The sequence below is a fragment of the Ogataea philodendri genome (assembly GCF_020536065.1).
Source record: "Ogataea philodendri strain CBS6075 chromosome Unknown scaffold2, whole genome shotgun sequence".
In the NCBI taxonomy this organism is placed as follows: domain Eukaryota; kingdom Fungi; phylum Ascomycota; class Pichiomycetes; order Pichiales; family Pichiaceae; genus Ogataea; species Ogataea philodendri.
In genome coordinates, this window is record NW_025764020.1 from 75,433 (window position 1) to 91,449 (window position 16,017).

The 16,017-nt window shown below is 43.3% G+C and overlaps 14 protein-coding genes across 14 annotated transcripts; 5 read left to right on the forward strand and 9 right to left on the reverse strand.

Annotated features, from left to right (window-relative positions):
* Positions 1-16: 16 nt before the first annotated feature.
* Positions 17-2,506, reverse strand: OGAPHI_003607 (uncharacterized protein; the record flags this gene model as incomplete). The annotated part of the gene is made up of 1 exon (XM_046204599.1): positions 17-2,506. One exon carries the CDS (start codon positions 2,504-2,506, stop codon positions 17-19), a length of 2,490 nt encoding a protein of 829 aa, XP_046060627.1.
* A 1,063-nt stretch (positions 2,507-3,569) lies between these two features.
* OGAPHI_003608 (uncharacterized protein) lies at positions 3,570-4,457 on the forward strand (the record flags this gene model as incomplete). The annotated part of the gene is made up of 1 exon (XM_046204601.1): positions 3,570-4,457. One exon carries the CDS (start codon positions 3,570-3,572, stop codon positions 4,455-4,457), a length of 888 nt encoding a protein of 295 aa, XP_046060628.1.
* A 76-nt stretch (positions 4,458-4,533) lies between these two features.
* On the reverse strand, positions 4,534-5,736 carry OGAPHI_003609 (uncharacterized protein; the record flags this gene model as incomplete). The annotated part of the gene is made up of 2 exons (XM_046204602.1): positions 4,534-4,959; positions 5,044-5,736. The coding sequence occupies 2 exons, from the start codon at positions 5,734-5,736 to the stop codon at positions 4,534-4,536; spliced, it is 1,119 nt and encodes a 372-aa protein (XP_046060629.1).
* Positions 5,737-6,033: 297 nt separating this feature from the next.
* On the forward strand, positions 6,034-7,215 carry OGAPHI_003610 (uncharacterized protein; the record flags this gene model as incomplete). The annotated part of the gene is made up of 1 exon (XM_046204603.1): positions 6,034-7,215. The coding sequence occupies one exon, from the start codon at positions 6,034-6,036 to the stop codon at positions 7,213-7,215; it is 1,182 nt and encodes a 393-aa protein (XP_046060630.1).
* OGAPHI_003611 (uncharacterized protein) lies at positions 7,018-7,242 on the reverse strand (the record flags this gene model as incomplete). The annotated part of the gene is made up of 1 exon (XM_046204604.1): positions 7,018-7,242. One exon carries the CDS (start codon positions 7,240-7,242, stop codon positions 7,018-7,020), a length of 225 nt encoding a protein of 74 aa, XP_046060631.1.
* A 149-nt stretch (positions 7,243-7,391) lies between these two features.
* On the forward strand, positions 7,392-8,723 carry OGAPHI_003612 (uncharacterized protein; the record flags this gene model as incomplete). The annotated part of the gene is made up of 1 exon (XM_046204605.1): positions 7,392-8,723. One exon carries the CDS (start codon positions 7,392-7,394, stop codon positions 8,721-8,723), a length of 1,332 nt encoding a protein of 443 aa, XP_046060632.1.
* A 243-nt stretch (positions 8,724-8,966) lies between these two features.
* Positions 8,967-9,875, reverse strand: OGAPHI_003613 (uncharacterized protein; the record flags this gene model as incomplete). The annotated part of the gene is made up of 1 exon (XM_046204606.1): positions 8,967-9,875. One exon carries the CDS (start codon positions 9,873-9,875, stop codon positions 8,967-8,969), a length of 909 nt encoding a protein of 302 aa, XP_046060633.1.
* Positions 9,876-10,070: 195 nt separating this feature from the next.
* On the reverse strand, positions 10,071-11,099 carry OGAPHI_003614 (uncharacterized protein; the record flags this gene model as incomplete). The annotated part of the gene is made up of 1 exon (XM_046204607.1): positions 10,071-11,099. One exon carries the CDS (start codon positions 11,097-11,099, stop codon positions 10,071-10,073), a length of 1,029 nt encoding a protein of 342 aa, XP_046060634.1.
* On the forward strand, positions 10,624-10,905 carry OGAPHI_003615 (uncharacterized protein; the record flags this gene model as incomplete). The annotated part of the gene is made up of 1 exon (XM_046204608.1): positions 10,624-10,905. One exon carries the CDS (start codon positions 10,624-10,626, stop codon positions 10,903-10,905), a length of 282 nt encoding a protein of 93 aa, XP_046060635.1.
* Positions 11,100-11,365: 266 nt separating the features above from the next.
* On the reverse strand, positions 11,366-12,043 carry OGAPHI_003616 (uncharacterized protein; the record flags this gene model as incomplete). Its single annotated transcript, XM_046204609.1, has 1 exon — positions 11,366-12,043. One exon carries the CDS (start codon positions 12,041-12,043, stop codon positions 11,366-11,368), a length of 678 nt encoding a protein of 225 aa, XP_046060636.1.
* Positions 12,044-12,118: 75 nt separating this feature from the next.
* OGAPHI_003617 (uncharacterized protein) lies at positions 12,119-13,664 on the forward strand (the record flags this gene model as incomplete). Its single annotated transcript, XM_046204610.1, has 3 exons — positions 12,119-12,171; positions 12,895-13,393; positions 13,518-13,664. The coding sequence occupies 3 exons, from the start codon at positions 12,119-12,121 to the stop codon at positions 13,662-13,664; spliced, it is 699 nt and encodes a 232-aa protein (XP_046060637.1).
* On the reverse strand, positions 12,410-13,828 carry OGAPHI_003618 (uncharacterized protein; the record flags this gene model as incomplete). Its single annotated transcript, XM_046204612.1, has 1 exon — positions 12,410-13,828. The coding sequence occupies one exon, from the start codon at positions 13,826-13,828 to the stop codon at positions 12,410-12,412; it is 1,419 nt and encodes a 472-aa protein (XP_046060638.1).
* Positions 13,829-14,277: 449 nt separating this feature from the next.
* On the reverse strand, positions 14,278-14,781 carry OGAPHI_003619 (uncharacterized protein; the record flags this gene model as incomplete). The annotated part of the gene is made up of 1 exon (XM_046204613.1): positions 14,278-14,781. The coding sequence occupies one exon, from the start codon at positions 14,779-14,781 to the stop codon at positions 14,278-14,280; it is 504 nt and encodes a 167-aa protein (XP_046060639.1).
* Positions 14,782-14,846: 65 nt separating this feature from the next.
* Positions 14,847-15,557, reverse strand: OGAPHI_003620 (uncharacterized protein; the record flags this gene model as incomplete). Its single annotated transcript, XM_046204614.1, has 1 exon — positions 14,847-15,557. The coding sequence occupies one exon, from the start codon at positions 15,555-15,557 to the stop codon at positions 14,847-14,849; it is 711 nt and encodes a 236-aa protein (XP_046060640.1).
* Between the last annotated feature and the right edge of the window lie 460 nt (positions 15,558-16,017).

Genomic DNA, 16,017 nt, shown 5'->3' on the forward strand with positions numbered 1-16,017 from the left:
GATAAAAATCCATTCTCTAGGTCGCTGTCTTCCCCTTTAAGAGGCGCATTTCAATTCCGCTCACCAATTCCTCGTCAATCTCGTCGAACGGCAAGTTGCAGATGTTGGAGATGAGTTTCCGGTAAAGATACAGCTTGGCTTGTGTGCGTTTCTCTTCCAAGTCTATGGAGTTCGAATCCTCCTCATCGGACCTTGATATTCCACTGATAGAAGCCGTTATAGAACCAATAACGTTGCGTCTATCAAGTTGAAGGGATGTCAAGTTAACAGCCATTTGCACGTTCTTCACTGGACCCTCTCCATCCGACGGTCCTGTGATTTGGGTTTCCTCGTGGTGAACCAGCTTTGCCAACTCAAGAGCCTGTGAACGCTCGTACATGTTGATCAGCTGTTCGTGTTTCATGTGAAGCTTCTCAGTGTATTTGTCGAGAATCTTCTGCACAGTAACGGGGTTGAATTCAGAGTTCTGCAATAACTCTCTATCTTGCTCGTCTGAATCTCTCAAGAGTTCTTCATACAACTTCTCCATTTTCTTTGTGAGCTGCTGGATTTCTGTCTCCATGCTCTCCATGGTTTGAAGATTATGCGAAAGCTCCTCGTCCTTAATTCCGAGTTCGTTGGTGATGGAAGTGTTGAGCGATTCTATAGTGGCGGCAAACTTGGATTCAAAGAACCGTATTGAGTCCAAAAAGGAGCTTGGACCAAAAACTCCATCTGACATAGAATCGTTCATTTTTGGGGTTTCAAATTTTAACAGCTGCATGGCATCGTCCTTGTTTCCACCTTGTCTGCTGTAATTACTAACAGTACTGTTATCTTCGAAAACGTTCTCTTTGTTTTCACTGATTTCAGAAACGTCAAGTTGATATGTTGCAGGTTCCTTGAATTTGCTCTGTTGCGACTCAACGGAGACTGAACCATCGGACAGATGTAATTCCTCCACAATGGAAGCAGGAATGTTGTATAATCCAACAAGATTAACGTCAGCACCCAACTGAATGAGCCGTTGAACAAAAGATTTCTCGCTTCCCCTAAGTGCAAGATGGAGAGCGGTGTTCCCGTTCTTGTCTTGATGATTAACCAAAATTCTAAGCAGGTCTTTGTCTGCTTTGGAACCATTTGCGACCTTCTCGGCTTCGTTTTGTTGGAATTCAATGAATTTCACAATTTCGTCAAAGTAGTAAGTTAAACAATTCACTTTGTTCGGATTTGATGATAATTCCATGATGTAATGTAAAGGGGTCCGGCCCTGTGCATCAGGAACAATCAAGCATTGTCGTAGAAGTTGGAGAATCACTCCGAAATTTCTCAAATCGTACGAATTTGTGAAATGAATCAATTTGGATAAGCTGTTCATTCCAGCGTTATTCAAGATTAATGGATTGGCATTCTTGGAAATCAACTCCTGGACAACAGGATGTGAAGCCAAAGCGGAGGCCCAATGAAGTGGTGTATGACCCTCGTCATCAATAGCTTTGTTAATGTCAAAATCTCTTGGTGGGTTTAATATGAAGTCTGGAATAGGTTCATCATCATTGCCGAAGAAGCTGAGTAGTTTCTCGGTGTAATAGTCGTAGTCCTCCCCTTCCATCTCGTGATTCTCCGTCAAGATGTTGCCCATAGAAGGCGTTCCGATATTGTAGTGGTGTTGAGCGAACGAATCTTGCTGTCTGTAAGGATCGTTAGGTGCAAGATGAGGCGGATTCTTTAGCTCACTATCGAATCCACTTGATGTTGAAGTATCTGAGTTTGACCTGTTGAGTCGAAGCTCGTCTTGAGAGCCATCGGTCGTTGACAAAGAGCCAAAATTATTGTAATGGTGAGAAAATCTTTGAACTGGGGATGGTTGATACTGATTGTGCTGCACAATTGCACCCTGATGTGGAAATGGTGTCGACCCATGGAAAGTTGGAACGTTATAGTACGACGGAGCTTTCATAGAATATTGTTGATGGGCCGTTGGAAATGCGTAAGGCGATGCGGTCATTGGAAGCATTTGCTGCGGGCTATTCGTCTGATAGGTGTGCGCGTTTCCAAATGTAGGAGGAGCATGAGGAATCTGTGGGAAAGATGTCTCTGAGTTGCGTTTGGCATTCGGAGACATCTTTTTACTTGGTTTGTAACCCACGTTGGTTTCCACCTTCAACTTGCGCTTCTTTGGGTCCGATGCACTAGGAGTAGGTCTTGTTTTCGTTTTCTTCTCCAACGGTTGGTCTTTCTGGGGGTCGTAGTAGAGTACCTTCGCGTTTTCTCTTGGAATTTTGTGCGATTCTGCCAACTCTCTAGCAAAATCTAACGGGACCCATGTACCCTGAAATCTTCCATATCCACCCTGAATTTTCTGATGCTTGAACTGGTGCACCTCTCTTTCAAGTAGTCTCGTTCTTTGGGCTTTGCCAAAACCAGCGATTTTCAAGATTTGAGTTGCATTCACCCAATCGTCGTCGCATCTGCGCATAAGCGGTATACCATTTACGGTACTTTCGATAACATCAACCTTGAACATTGTTAGTACTCCACTTCAGACGCTTCTTGTGGCTGTCAACTTACCTGTGAATAGGTTGCAATATAGAGGTCTGTCATTTCTGATCAAATTTGCGGTTCAAATTCTCGTATCCCTTCCTGACTTCTCTCGGTCTAGAAAAGTTTTCTTCTGATCCGATCAAATGCAAAATACGATGGGAGGTAAGTTCCGAATTTCAATTGCTCGCTGTGTTATCAAACAGATCCTATCCCTTCACCGAATTTTCGAATTATCTCTTCGAAAAGAGTTTGCTTCACCTACGAAAAACAGATTTTGGTTCGGATTCAAATTGAGTACAAACTTTTTTTGCAGAGTGCACACGACACCTTCCCAATTCGGAATATTAGTTGCACGTTGGGCAAGAAAAGATCTTACAAAACGCTTCGAGAACTGGTCTACCAGCTACATTTCAACCCTTGGATCCTGCTGCGAAGTTACGCTATTCGTTAAAAGATACTAAAACTCGCTTTTTCTGCTACCGTTTTTTAACGTGTCCCAAAACGGGAACAGGTAAATTTACAATTCACGCGTATCATTTATCCGCATCATTTGGGGTAGTGGTGCACGGATGTTTGCAGTTTTTGGTGAATTATCTCGCTCGGCTAAATTACAACTAATTCTGTCATGGCTCGACTGCGTATAGTCCGAGCAAAATTACCAACAATAGTTTGGGGCCGAAATATAAGGCCAATTTTGAGTGGTATCGGTAAGCTTGCACTTACTTACAGAAGTCAATGTAGATGTGTTTCTCCAGCTGAGCTGATCCCGGCAATTTGTGTATATCTGGCAGATTCTCCACAATACTATTCTTGCTCCATTACTCAGCTACTAGTTTAAAATCATGTGCAAAAAAAATAATTCTATATATGTTGAAGATTTAGTGTTGTTGTGAGTCTTATTTGATTTTTAAAGACTTTTTCGCTTTCAATTACCAATCATACCAACATATTATTATCTGGATATCTAAATAGAACTCGCAATTTGCAGATTAAGTCTTTGTTCTCATTTTCCAGAGTCAAATCAATAGCGGGGTCCTTTTAAGACAATGACTACGAATAAGGCCCAAAGTACTGGCAATACCAACAAAACGGACTCCATTGATCAAGATACATTGATGGCAAGAAACACCTCGGTCCTCACGTTGACAACCCCCCAACTTTACTCGATTTACGGTGGTGAAGAGAATTTAATTGATCAACCGGATGAAACAGCAGGCAATATCTACGCTGATCTTAAAGAAAACATTTATAAACGGGACGAATTGGATCATTCAGAGGTGAAACATGTCAGAAATACCAAGTCAAAACCCAAGACCACTAGCAGCGTATTTGTTGAAATTTTCATTAAACTCTTGACATTGTGTGTCTTTGGGAACCTGTTCATCAAACTAACAGAGCAACTACATACGCTTAACCCAACTCTTCCGAACTTCACCGATTTCCGCATATTCTACGTTTTCAAAGACAATGCAAAATTGAATTTAACTCCTCTGCAAACGGACATTCTAAACAACTCGCTCACAGGTCTCATACTGGGCGCAATCAGACCTCTGTCAGACAGAGTGTTTTCTCAAAAAGTGAATAATAAGACTCTTTTCGAAACATCATCCATTATAAGATCTACGGTTGCACTTATTGGTTTGTCGTACTGTCTTAGAAAAGTTGAGTGGCAGTCCAAATTACAAGCTGCTTCTGTTTTTCTCCTCGTCAGCACACTTCTGTGGATCATACTAGACTCAACACTTGGCGGATTCCTGTCATCTTCAATTGGAGCTATCGGCACTATGGCTGTGTACACTTATAGCAAGTATCAACAGGATCCAGAGGTTGTTCTACAAGATCACGACATCCAGGCTGACCTTTTATGGATTGGGTCTTTCTTATTTATTACGCTCGTTATTTTTGGCAAAATCAGCAAACGGTTAATCGGATGAGTGTGTTTGCAATGCGTTAAATAGCGTATATTCATGAAATCTTATCTTGGACTCACCAAAGAACCTCTTCTTCGATCTAATCATCCTCGATTGCCTCTTCGTTTGCATCCCGTGCTTCGTTATCTAAGTTCGACTTCTGTTGATGAGCACTTAAAAGACCTGTAGCACTTACCCCTGAAATCGAATTTCTGTTAATTCTGGCCACATCTTCAATATTCGGCAATCTCAACGGATTAATCGATCCAACTTGTTCTTTGTGCCCCGTTGCTTTCGACATAGCATAGTCACCGCTGTCAAAGAACTTCCTGTCCTTGAGCTTACTTTGTAAGAGTTCGGATTTCTTTGGTAATCTCCCATACATTTTGTACAATTTCTGCTCTTGAGGAGTCAGTTTCGAAACCTCGTCTGTCTGAGGAGGCTCGTAAAGCGGGTCATTTGGTGATAAGCCTGACATTGTGGTAATCTTAGAGCTTGAGACACGTTCTAATTTGCCACTTGCGAGCTTTTGATAAGCAAGTAAGAAAAATTTGTGGCTTGTTGGAACTTTTTAATTAGTCTCCTCACCGCCTTAAACTATGCCGTGTACGGGTGTCTCTTTTATGCCGTTGGAAATCAAACAGCTGGTTGCACGTAGTGAAATGGGCTCAGATTGCCATTGCAAGTCCAAGTCTTTGTGTCGGATCTCGCCAATAGTACAATGTAGATATTCCGGAGAGTATAGCTGATTATGAAACCCGTCCTTGAACGGGGGAATGTTTGCATTTATCAATTCCACCGTCTTTTTAAGCTGTTTCTGACTATCTTCGGATAACATAAGACTGATAAAACACTTGGACCCGTCCAGGTTCGGAAGAAGCTTGACTATTCCTGAAAATGTGATCTCGGCTGGAACCGGTTTAGTGGAATTACTCTGAAATGTGTTCACGAATTGATTAAACTGATCTTCATCTTCAAATGAAAGGTTATAGGAAAGAGAGATATGGAGGTTGTTGTAAGTCTGTGTCAGATTGTCATATAGAAAATGGTCGTTGAAGCTAGCATTGTCGACGACATATAATTTTTGGACCTGTTGCCATGTTTTATTTGCTAAATTTTGTAGCAAGTGGTATTCTTGTGGATGCGGTTGGATGTTTAGATAGATAAAAGCAGTTTTCCGACAAATTCCGGATTTTCGCTGGAAAGTCCATTGCTTTGAATATTTCAGGTACAAATTCGGTGGAGGCGGCTTTAAAGGCGATACCGACTCATCTTCCGAGTCTGAAGCGTACTGTAAATCCATGTTCAAAAAATAACTTGAGGCTCCGAATTGATTTTTCTATATACTGTAATTATGTAATTTATGGAAGCCATCACAAGAAGAGTGATGCAAACCAGGTTATGTTCTTCAGTTTGCTAATTTAACCTCGGAAAGCTTTTTTCAGTCTCAGTCTCTACCCCTGTTGGTCAAATACAGAGCTGACCACTGGCATAACCACGGTTTAATTGCTAATGTTTTGGTCTTGCTTAAAAAGGCATCATGTAAATACGCATTCAATAAAATCGTAAGCGAAAAAAAAAGTTTCAAAAGTTAGCGGTCATGTCTTACGAAACGCCGTTGCGGAAGCAACAGCCCATTGCTACTCCCAGTTCGGGCTCCAGGCTCAGAAGCTTGTTTCATTTGAGCCAACAGAACTCAGAAACCCCTATTAAACGAAATGTTTTGATGAGTCTCAGTCCGCTTAGAAAAGGCAGCCGCAATTCGTTTTCTGTCCTAAGCCCCACTCGAATCAACTTCGAGCAACAAGAGAACCAGACACCTCTTCTTCAAGATACCGAGCAATTTGATAATACGGTGAATTATACCGGCGATCTCTCGAGTTTGGTCACAAGCGACGAATCCCAGAGCCAGATAGATGATAGCTTCAGAGCAGCTAGACACAAGGAAGAGCTCCGAATCAAGAGATCGCAACAGAATTTGGGCTATTTCACTGAAAGTTTGGCTGACATAGGATCCTGCAGCAGCAGTATTCGCACTAAGAACTCGATAGTCAACCTGATAAATAATACAGAGGATGATTTCACAATTTACGCCGACTACCACTCCAGCATGACTGACGGTTTGGCCGAGGACGAGGCAAGCGAATCTTGCAGAACATCAGAAAAGACCTCCCTCCCTGACAATAAGACAATGTATCATGATTCAACAGAAAAACTGGTGCCACTAGAAACTGATCCAGCTGCCACCAAAAACTCGTCGCTCTCCCAATTTCGAAAGTTTGCTCCGGGAACTCAGCATTATTTACTAACCAAAGAAGAGTCTGATCTGTACAACAAGAAAAGGTACGGTCCTATCACTCCACAGAAAGCCTATCTCAAAACCCATGAGCCTAAGCGCGATTTTAGCTCCTCTGGGTCCTCGGGATCTACAGACTCCAATACCAGTCTTATCAAAAAAACTGCGACTGACTCGCTGTACTCTTCGGGTTCGGGATCCCTGTTTCAATTGGAGGGTCGCTGGAACGATCTTGGGGACCTTGAGAAATTCTACTACCATAAAAGCATAGTCACTCGACAGTGTTCGTCAAGCACTGCGTTGATATTTGTTCTGATTTCGTTCTTGGTGCCACCATTCTGGATACTGATTTGTGTCGGGTACCTTGACAACGAATTCGGCAGAATCCCAACCAAGTACAAACTGATAAGCGGTCTGCTTGCGTTTGCAGCTGCTGTTGGGTGCGCTATTGGACTTGGATTCGGATTTAGTCACAGTGTCGGTTAGATCGTACACAGGACCTCGGATACCCATTGATGTACAGTAAGATGTAAAGTATATTTCAACCTGGACGACTGAGATAGGCAATTTGGCTTCATCCCCGGTTACTTGTCGCTGTTAGCTTGGTTACTGTAAAATCCAATATTTTGTTATGTAATCACCATTACGAAGTTGAACAAATAATGATCAAAGTTCATTCCAAAGAACGAGTAACCAACCATTATGGAACGCTTCGAGGACACACTGCGGCTATCTCTGCGGTTGAAGTTTTCTATGTCCCTTCCATGTTCACAGCGAGTCTCGCGACTGGCAATGATCAGCTGTTCGAACCAACTTTAATAAGCAGTGACGAATCGGGCTGGATCATCTGGTGGGATATTACGATCAAAAGACCCCTTGCTGTATGGAAGGCCCATGAAGGAAACATTCTGACGGTTAAACAAGTGGGATTGGACTGGACTGAAGCAAATACAGCGTCCATTGATGAAAAATGGTTTGGCAAACTTCTCACGCATGGTAAAGACGGAGATTTGAAAGTTTGGGATCTATTCCAAGTATCTAAAGATGCATACTACTCATATAGGCCATCTTCTTTGCTGAACAAGAAGGTACATGTGGAAGGAGATGATGTCACGCAATGGAAGACTCCACGGCTACCATTTGAAATGCCAATTAATGTGATGAACTTTGCCAATGTCGATATCAATAATGGAGTGTTGTTAGCTCCCGGAACCCAAGATTCAGCCAAGATTGACATTTATCGGATAGATATTGAGACTAGCAATTTGACCAGACTCTTCAAAGCGGTTTGTCCGATGGAGATTGCCGAGCAAAATCGCATTGATCTTAATGTACAGGCTATACCAGACTCGGAGGTCAGAGGTTTGGGGATCGTGATGAAACTCGTATGGATAGCCGATAATAAGTTTGCTGCTGGTTACGAGAGCGGGCATGTGATCATTTTCCAAATACAAGCAGAGTCCATTGATATCGTTCAGTACGATGTCCAGCACTACCCGAATCCGATTCTATCTTTGTACTATGATGCTACAAACGAGAAACTCATCAGCACATCATCTTCAGACAAGATAGTTATCCAAACTACCGACTCGTCAAAACTGTTCCATGTGAATCATAAAGGTGTGGCTGATGTCAAGACAAGAAACGACCTCGTTGGATTGGTCACCTGGGACGGGTACGCTCGATTCTACAACTACGATGACCAAACCACTCTCAAATTCAAGTTCAAGCTGTCAAAGATGGTTCCTTCCATCTCTGCAACAAACAGCTCTACTGATATTGCAGAAAATGCAAGTAATATACAGGGACAACGGGTCGGGGTTTTGGCTTTCAGCAAGTCTCAGCCGTTCCATGAGCGATCGGAACTGGCATACATCAACGGGTCAGCAAAAAACCTTGTGCGAAGACGAGACGAGATGAAACTAACGAGTAACTGGCTGTTTCTGGGTTACAAAGACGGTAAAGTAGCTGTGTATACTACAAACAACGCTTGAGCAGGTGTATCAAAGCAGCAGACATCAAACTTCATAGGATATTACTCCCTTTTTGGTTTTCCTCTTATTGATGTAGATCCCTCAATTCCTTCAATAAGGCAACATGTCCGAGCGGTTAAGGAGAAAGATTAGAAATCTTTTGCGATTTTCGCGCGCAGGTTCGAGTCCTGCTGTTGTCGATTTCTTTTTTTAATTTTTCATCATCATCTCAAATGGAAATCTATTTTTTATCACCTATACCCATTACACATCGTTGAGAGCCACGCAAATCACACCCTTGTTGTGTCCGTTATACTGTCTCACTGTTTCGCTGGTGCTCAAGTCCCAGAGTCTCACGTAATGATCCGAGCAAGCAGTCACCAAATACGCACTGTCTGCACTGAATGTACAGTCCCAGACCCATCTCTGGTGTCCTCTTAATGTAGTCTCGAGCGCGAAATTATCTGTGGACCATATTCGAGTAGTATGATCCGCCGAGCATGTAGCTAAATGCTTGCAATCGGACGATAACAGGACTTTTGTGATGTATTTTGAATGCGATTTGAATTTGTTGACCGGTCTCAGCAGCGTTTGGTCTTCGCTGTTCTTCATTTCCCAAACATAGCAATTTCCCTTGTTATTTCCTGCAACGAGCATCGATCCGTCCGAGGCACAGCTGATGGATTGAATGGATACATCGTCTTCTGGAATTAATTGGTGAGTACATTTGTTCTCTCCCAGATCCCAGACTCTCACGTTTCCATTCCGGTCACAGCTGATGAGTTCTCCCTGGTTTGGATGAATGATCACCTCATTTACCGGGCAATTGTGTTTGTAGTTCCTCTGAACACTGGGCGACCGCACATCCCACACCTTCACGGTTCCATCTTCGCTGGAGGAACACATCCATTTGTTTTCAATTTGGAACGCAATTGAGGTCACATTGTTTGTATGTCCCTCGAAAGAAGTCACTGGATTTGGGTTCGCAGACCGAATATCGTAAAGACGAACTTTCGACTTGCCTGCAGCGGCGAGAAACTTCTTGTCGGAGGTAATCTCGAGCTTGTTGACCTGGGAGTCGCTATGTTGAATGGTACGAGAGCAGACTCCTGTCAGTGCCTCCCAAAATCGAATGGTGTGATCATAACCAGCAGAGGCAAGAATCACCGACATTTAAATACACTTTATCTCAAAATGTGCTAATAATAAAGAAATTATACACCGTTTTTAGTTTTTTGCGACGATCGACGCGCGACCTATTCTAATCTGAAAAGCTCATCACTAACATTAATGCAACTCTATAATACATAACCGGGTCTCCACCATATCATAGACGAACGTGCTTTGATTTTACCGGTGTGCCGGTACTCAGAAGTTGGCACGGATCACTTGTTTTTGTTCAGGAGTCAGGTACGTTGGGTAGTCAACCTTGAACTCGATGATCAGGTCACCCCGACTTCCAGGAGACTTGGAGATTGGCATTCCCAATCCTGGGTATGTGGTGGAAGATCCTGGCTGTGTTGGGGACGATTTACTCAATGGAATCCTCCGTCCATCGAGAGTCATCACGTCTCTATCGAATCCAAGCAACGACTCTTGGAATGACAACTTGACTGTGGTTTTTAGGTTGTTATCTTCTCTCGTGAAAGTATCGTTTGGTTTTTGGACAATGGTGAATCTAAGTGTCTGTCTCGTTCCGTCTTGGTAATCACCTTCGTTTGGATAAGTAATTTTGGTTCCTGTTTTCCAACCTGGTTTGATATTGATATCTATTATCTTCTCTTCCAGTTGTCCAGAGTATCCCTTTCTCTTGATCTTCATCTTCTTGGATCCTCCTGTGTATAATAATTCAAGAGGCACAGGAACGTTCAGGTCGACAATAGGTGTTTCTCTAGGTTGAGCGTTGGCAAAGCCACCTGGCATGCCACCGCCGCCCATTCCTCCAAATCCTCCTGGCATTCCGCCTCCTCCCATAGACGAGAATCCGAATGGAGAGCCACCTCTGGAACTTCTGAACCCGCCAGTATCACCACCGAACATCTCCTCGAATCCACCAAATTGGTTGAATAGATTGAAGGCATCTGCCTGCGAGAACGTACGGCCACCGGCACCACCAAAGCCTCCGCCAGATGTTCCGCCAGCTCCGCCAAATGGACTGCCTCCAGCTGGGGCATTTCCACGAGCAGCTTCTAAACCGTACTGATCGTACACTTCTCTCTTGTCCGCATCAGACAGAATCTCATAAGCCTCGGAGATCTCCTTGAACTTCTCGGCATTTCCTCCTGGCTTGTCTGGATGGTACTTCAAGGCTTGCTTTCTGTATGCCTTCTTCAACTCAGCATCACTGGCACTTGAAGACACCCCCAATAAATCGTAAAGTTTTGATTCTTTAACCATCTCTAATAAAGCTTATTGATAGTCAATTGGTACTTGCTGTCGAAGCGATATAAGTAGTTTAATTTTTTCCAACCAAGCTGTACCTGATTTATATCAGCAACGTCCACTGGGACCACTTGATTTCTATAGTACTGATACCTTAAAATGGAACTTTCTAGAATAGGCGAGAGTATTGTTAGACGTTGCACAGCCCGAAAAAATTAATTGATCATCGGATCGAAAGTACGTAGTTCATTACATCGACATTCACAAAGGGGACGCGGTTCCTATTTCGCGCCCAAAGCACAGATATTCAGCTTGTTCATCTCGCCCAGTAGCTGGTCAATTTTTCCGTCAAGAAGACCGTTTGCGTACTCGTCTCTGCTGCTCTGGTCAAGGTACTGTTGAACTTGAGCCAGTCTGGCGTATCCCTCGGTGCAGAATCTGAGCTGGATTTTCACCAAGGCCTCGAACGAAGGATCGTAGTATGGAACTCTCAACCCGACAAGCTGCGGAAGCTCTTCTTTGAGCTGGTTGTTCAAATCATCAAACACATCCTTGGCCAATTGCAGCTCTCTTTCTGCCCTTGGGAGCTTCGAAGCATCCTTGGCAGGCTTGTCAATAAGTCTTCTGACTTTGCTCTTGGCTTGTTCGTAATCGGTCTTTTTGTGCTCTCTTTTCTTGATAGCTTCGTTAACTTCCGAAAAGTATGTGGAGAACTTGTTCACCGGGTCCAGAACAGTCTCTCTGAATGGTCCGTCCAGCTGCTTGACCGTCTCCTGGTCATATTCCTGCACGGCGCCTAAGTAGTATCCACCAACATTTGGTCCTCCCAAAGCTCTTGCATCCTCATACAAATTATTGATAATCTCGGCCATAGCCACCTGCGATGCGGTCACGGCTCTCAAAGCATCCAAGTAACCCTTAGTTTCCTTGGCCAATGCAGTTCCACTCTTTTCCAGCATCTTATAACGTCTTTCTTCGGTATCATAATCTCTGTCAATGATTTTATCTGCAGAACGAACAGTCACCTAAAACATATGTTAGTGTCAAAAGGCAATTTCACTATCAACTTACCGACGCACCCGCTCTGGTAACGGCTTTCTTAAAACCTTCCCACGACATTGTGAATTATTCAAAATCACAATCTCCAGTGTATGTTCAGTTTTGATGGTCAGCAACTAACAAACAATTACAATTGACTATTGCTCTATAATTGCACAACTAGTTGTTTTGTAATCCAACTTATTTTTTTTCTCTGCCTACCTACGCCCCAAAATTAGAAATAGTGGTGTACAGATGTTAATAGATACCAAATTAATTGAAACTGTCTAATCGCTCTTACTCTTCTTCTTCTTCTTCTTCTCCTCTCCGTCTTCATCGTCGGCCTTACGCTTCTTTTCTTTCTTCTCCTTCTTTTCCTTCTTTTCCTTCTTCTCCTTCTTTTCCTTCTTTTCCTTCTTCTCCTTCTTCTCGGATGGTTGCTCGTCCGCGTTCTTGGAGTCTAACAGAGAAGACTTGGATTTCTGGACCTCTGGAGCCAGCAATTTCTCTTCTGGAATGGCAGGTGCTGGAACGTCCTCGTGACTGACGTACTCTTTCTTCCAGCCTTCAGGTGTGTTCTCGTTTGGTCTTCCAAACTTGTCGAGCTTTCCGTCAGCCTTCATCTGCTTCTTCTTCAAAGCAACAGGTCCCAGTCCCCATCTTCTTGGGTAAGTATCTCTTTCCATAATACATCTCTTGACCTTGGCAACAACACCGTGGTCGCAAGAAGCAAGATCAACAGTGGTCATCTGGGCAATTCCAATAGCAATAGCCTCACCCTTGGTGGTGATCAAAACCACTTCGTCGTACAATTCAATGCCTTCTTCGTATCTCAAAAGACCTGGAATCATCAACTTGGCTCCGTAACAAACAGAGTTCACAGCAGAGTCCTTCACAACAAGTCTCTTGTAGCCAACAAGCAAAGTCTCCAAAGGAGAAATGATCTTTCTCAGGTAGCTCTCGTCTCTAGAGTTGTCGTAAAGCCATTGAGCGTCCATGACATCGTGCAAAGTCACAAGGTTGTCATTTTCAGAAAGCGCACCAGAACGAACTCTTCTAAGCTCTTGCATGTGTCCTCCAACTCCCAAAAGCATACCAAGATGCACACACAAAGTTCTCATATAGGTACCAGCCTCGCAGGAAGCCCAGAAAACACCCAAACCACGCTTGTTGTCGAACTCAAAGAGCTTCGAGTCGTAAATGGTTCTCACTCTCAACTGTCTCTTGACAGCAGAAATCAAAGGAGGTCTTTGGAACAGTGCACCGGTCAGGTTTTCAAGCGCTCTGCCCATTTCTTTCTCGTTTTCAAGTGGTTCATGCAATCTGACAATACACACATACTCCTTACCGGCACCTTGTTGCGATTTGACCAATCTTGTAGCTCTATCAATACAGACAATCAAACAGCCAGTGACCTTTGGATCAAGGGTTCCCGAATGTCCTGTCTTCTCGGTTCTCAAGATTCTCTTCACCCAGGCAACAACCTCGTGCGAGGAAGGATTCGATGGCTTGTCCAAGTTGATCACACCCGAAGAAATGTAGTTCTTGAGGTCTCTCTTGAGCGGTGAGGACCCTGCTGGAATTGGGGTATAATGACCACTTCTCACAAGCAGCTTGTCGTAGTTCTTGAGCAATAATGGCCACTCAGAAGTGTCATTAGCTGGAGTGCTATTTTCTGGCTTGATCATAAACTCTTCCTCTGACATGTTTGCGATGGAGGAGCTTAACTACAGACTTAATTTTCATCTCTAAATTTTCTGAAAAATTTTTATGCACCTGCCACCGGTGGCTGGTGGTGTGGCGCAAAACGTGGATGGGTAGCACAAGATAACCAGGAAGTTAGAGAGCCACAAGACGCTGATTATGGCGAGCGGGTGTGAGTATTGCCGGTGAGATGATGAAAATTCAGCTACACAATATCAGTTGTGATTGGATTTCCAGAGTACATATTTAAATATCAACTGAATTAAATTAAATAGTAAGGTGAAGTTTACATGGTGTTCATCCAGACGACTGAAAAAACCTCGAACTATTAAGGGTGATTGGTATTCTTTCATGTACCTTTATTACTTCTCGACCGGCTCACTTTGGAGCGTTTGTGTTCAAGTCTTACGAAAATCATAGTCACATCACAACATTTATTTTTGTCGCAGGTTTATTTTATCTGTGGGAGCTGGTGAGTTTTTCTACGCTTCACCTTGACTCCGATCGAAACGTATCGCAGAATGACATTTTGACGAAGATAGATCAACCTTCTGAGTCGGCTCAAGTCCACCTTTGAGATCAGACATTCAAAGACCAGCTTGTTGAATTGTGACAGATCAACTGAATCGTCAAACGCAGCAAAACACAAGTATACATTCACCCTATATCTGTAGCTGATAGCTGCTGAAGTCATTGAGGTTGTGAAGATATCAGGCCCTGTAAATTGAAGCTGTAATTTTAAGGTCAGCTGGGCTGTCTGTGGTTGTAATTGTTGGCCATCGAATGCAGTAAGACTAAGTTCAGATAAAAACCTGAAAAACTGGTAGCCAACTGCTCTTTCTATGTCTTTTATGCTTCCTGGCCCAGAAACCTTAGGTCGCTGCTCTTGGGCAAACTGGATAAAGTTATCAAGAAGACGGCATCGTGGTGGCACGGTAAACGGGGTGTTGTTCATTGGGGACAGAAATGGTTGCAAATTCAAAGTTTTATAGTCGAGTGGTGAGAAAATGTGACACGTCATTATGATACATCTTCTTCTTTGATTATGTTTAACCTAGAACGATCAGCTTCGATGGTTGTGTCTGCTTCGGAAGATTCTGACTGGTGCGAGGGCGTGTTGAATAGAGAATCACTGCGGACAGAAGAATATCGCGAAGAGACCCTGGACTGCTGGGGAGTCTTGGGCGAAAAGTCAGACCTGATCGTGTTGTAACCATCGTCATCTTCGTAGTAAGTTGGTGTATGGCGCTCGCGTAGCTGGTGTTGGGATTCATCATAGATTTGGGAAAAAGACGTTGCTCTTGACACTGGGTCGATACGTTCGGGAATTGGCGTGCTTGTGCCGGATTCGCGCTTGATTGGAGGCACATATGTATCCTGCTCTGTTCTGATTGGTTTTGAAGATGACTCAAAGATCTTGATTGCGGGCTCTTTGAATGTCAAAAGGTATCGAACAAGACACAACACCAACCCATTGATTGCTCCGATGAACAATCCAAACAACAAAGCAACGCTGACAAACTGATAAAAGACACGCACAATGTCAAACACGTATTTCAAATCCAAGGTGAACAGCTCGTCCAGGTCGACTCCCAAGACCCAGGCAACTATGCTTGTGGGTAATCGCACAAGTCCATAAAAGGCAATTTTCACAACGGTAGCAACCGGTTTCATGAACATAAACTGAGCCACAGAAGAGCCGAGCCAAATGGGATAGGTGATTAACTCCATTAAGGTCATATGTCCATAATTAAATCAAACAAGATATTGTACACTTTGTTTTGATACAATTACGAGGCTGACATAATCATAGATCTGGGATATGAAAAATGAGAGCTCAATAAGCAAAATTTTCAAACCTTTTTATCAAGAACTCTTCTTTGCCTGTAACTCAACTAGTTGGTTGATTGATAGGGAAAGAGAATAAACACTCCTGTTTCTGCCTCACATTCCCCTTGCTCTATGGAATAATGGGTTCTAATTATGGAGAAGATCAAGCCTGTTATTGGGTCCGCGATTTGATACTTTGTTGGATTTTGATGACAGGATCGTGAAACGTCAAATACCCGGGGTCATCCTATGGTGGCTCTGAATTGCCGGTTCTACATTCTACCATGTAATCTCGTATTTGCAAATTCGTTCTTTTTTCACACTGTATATTTATTCTGCATACTCGGGTCTCAAGTCCGAT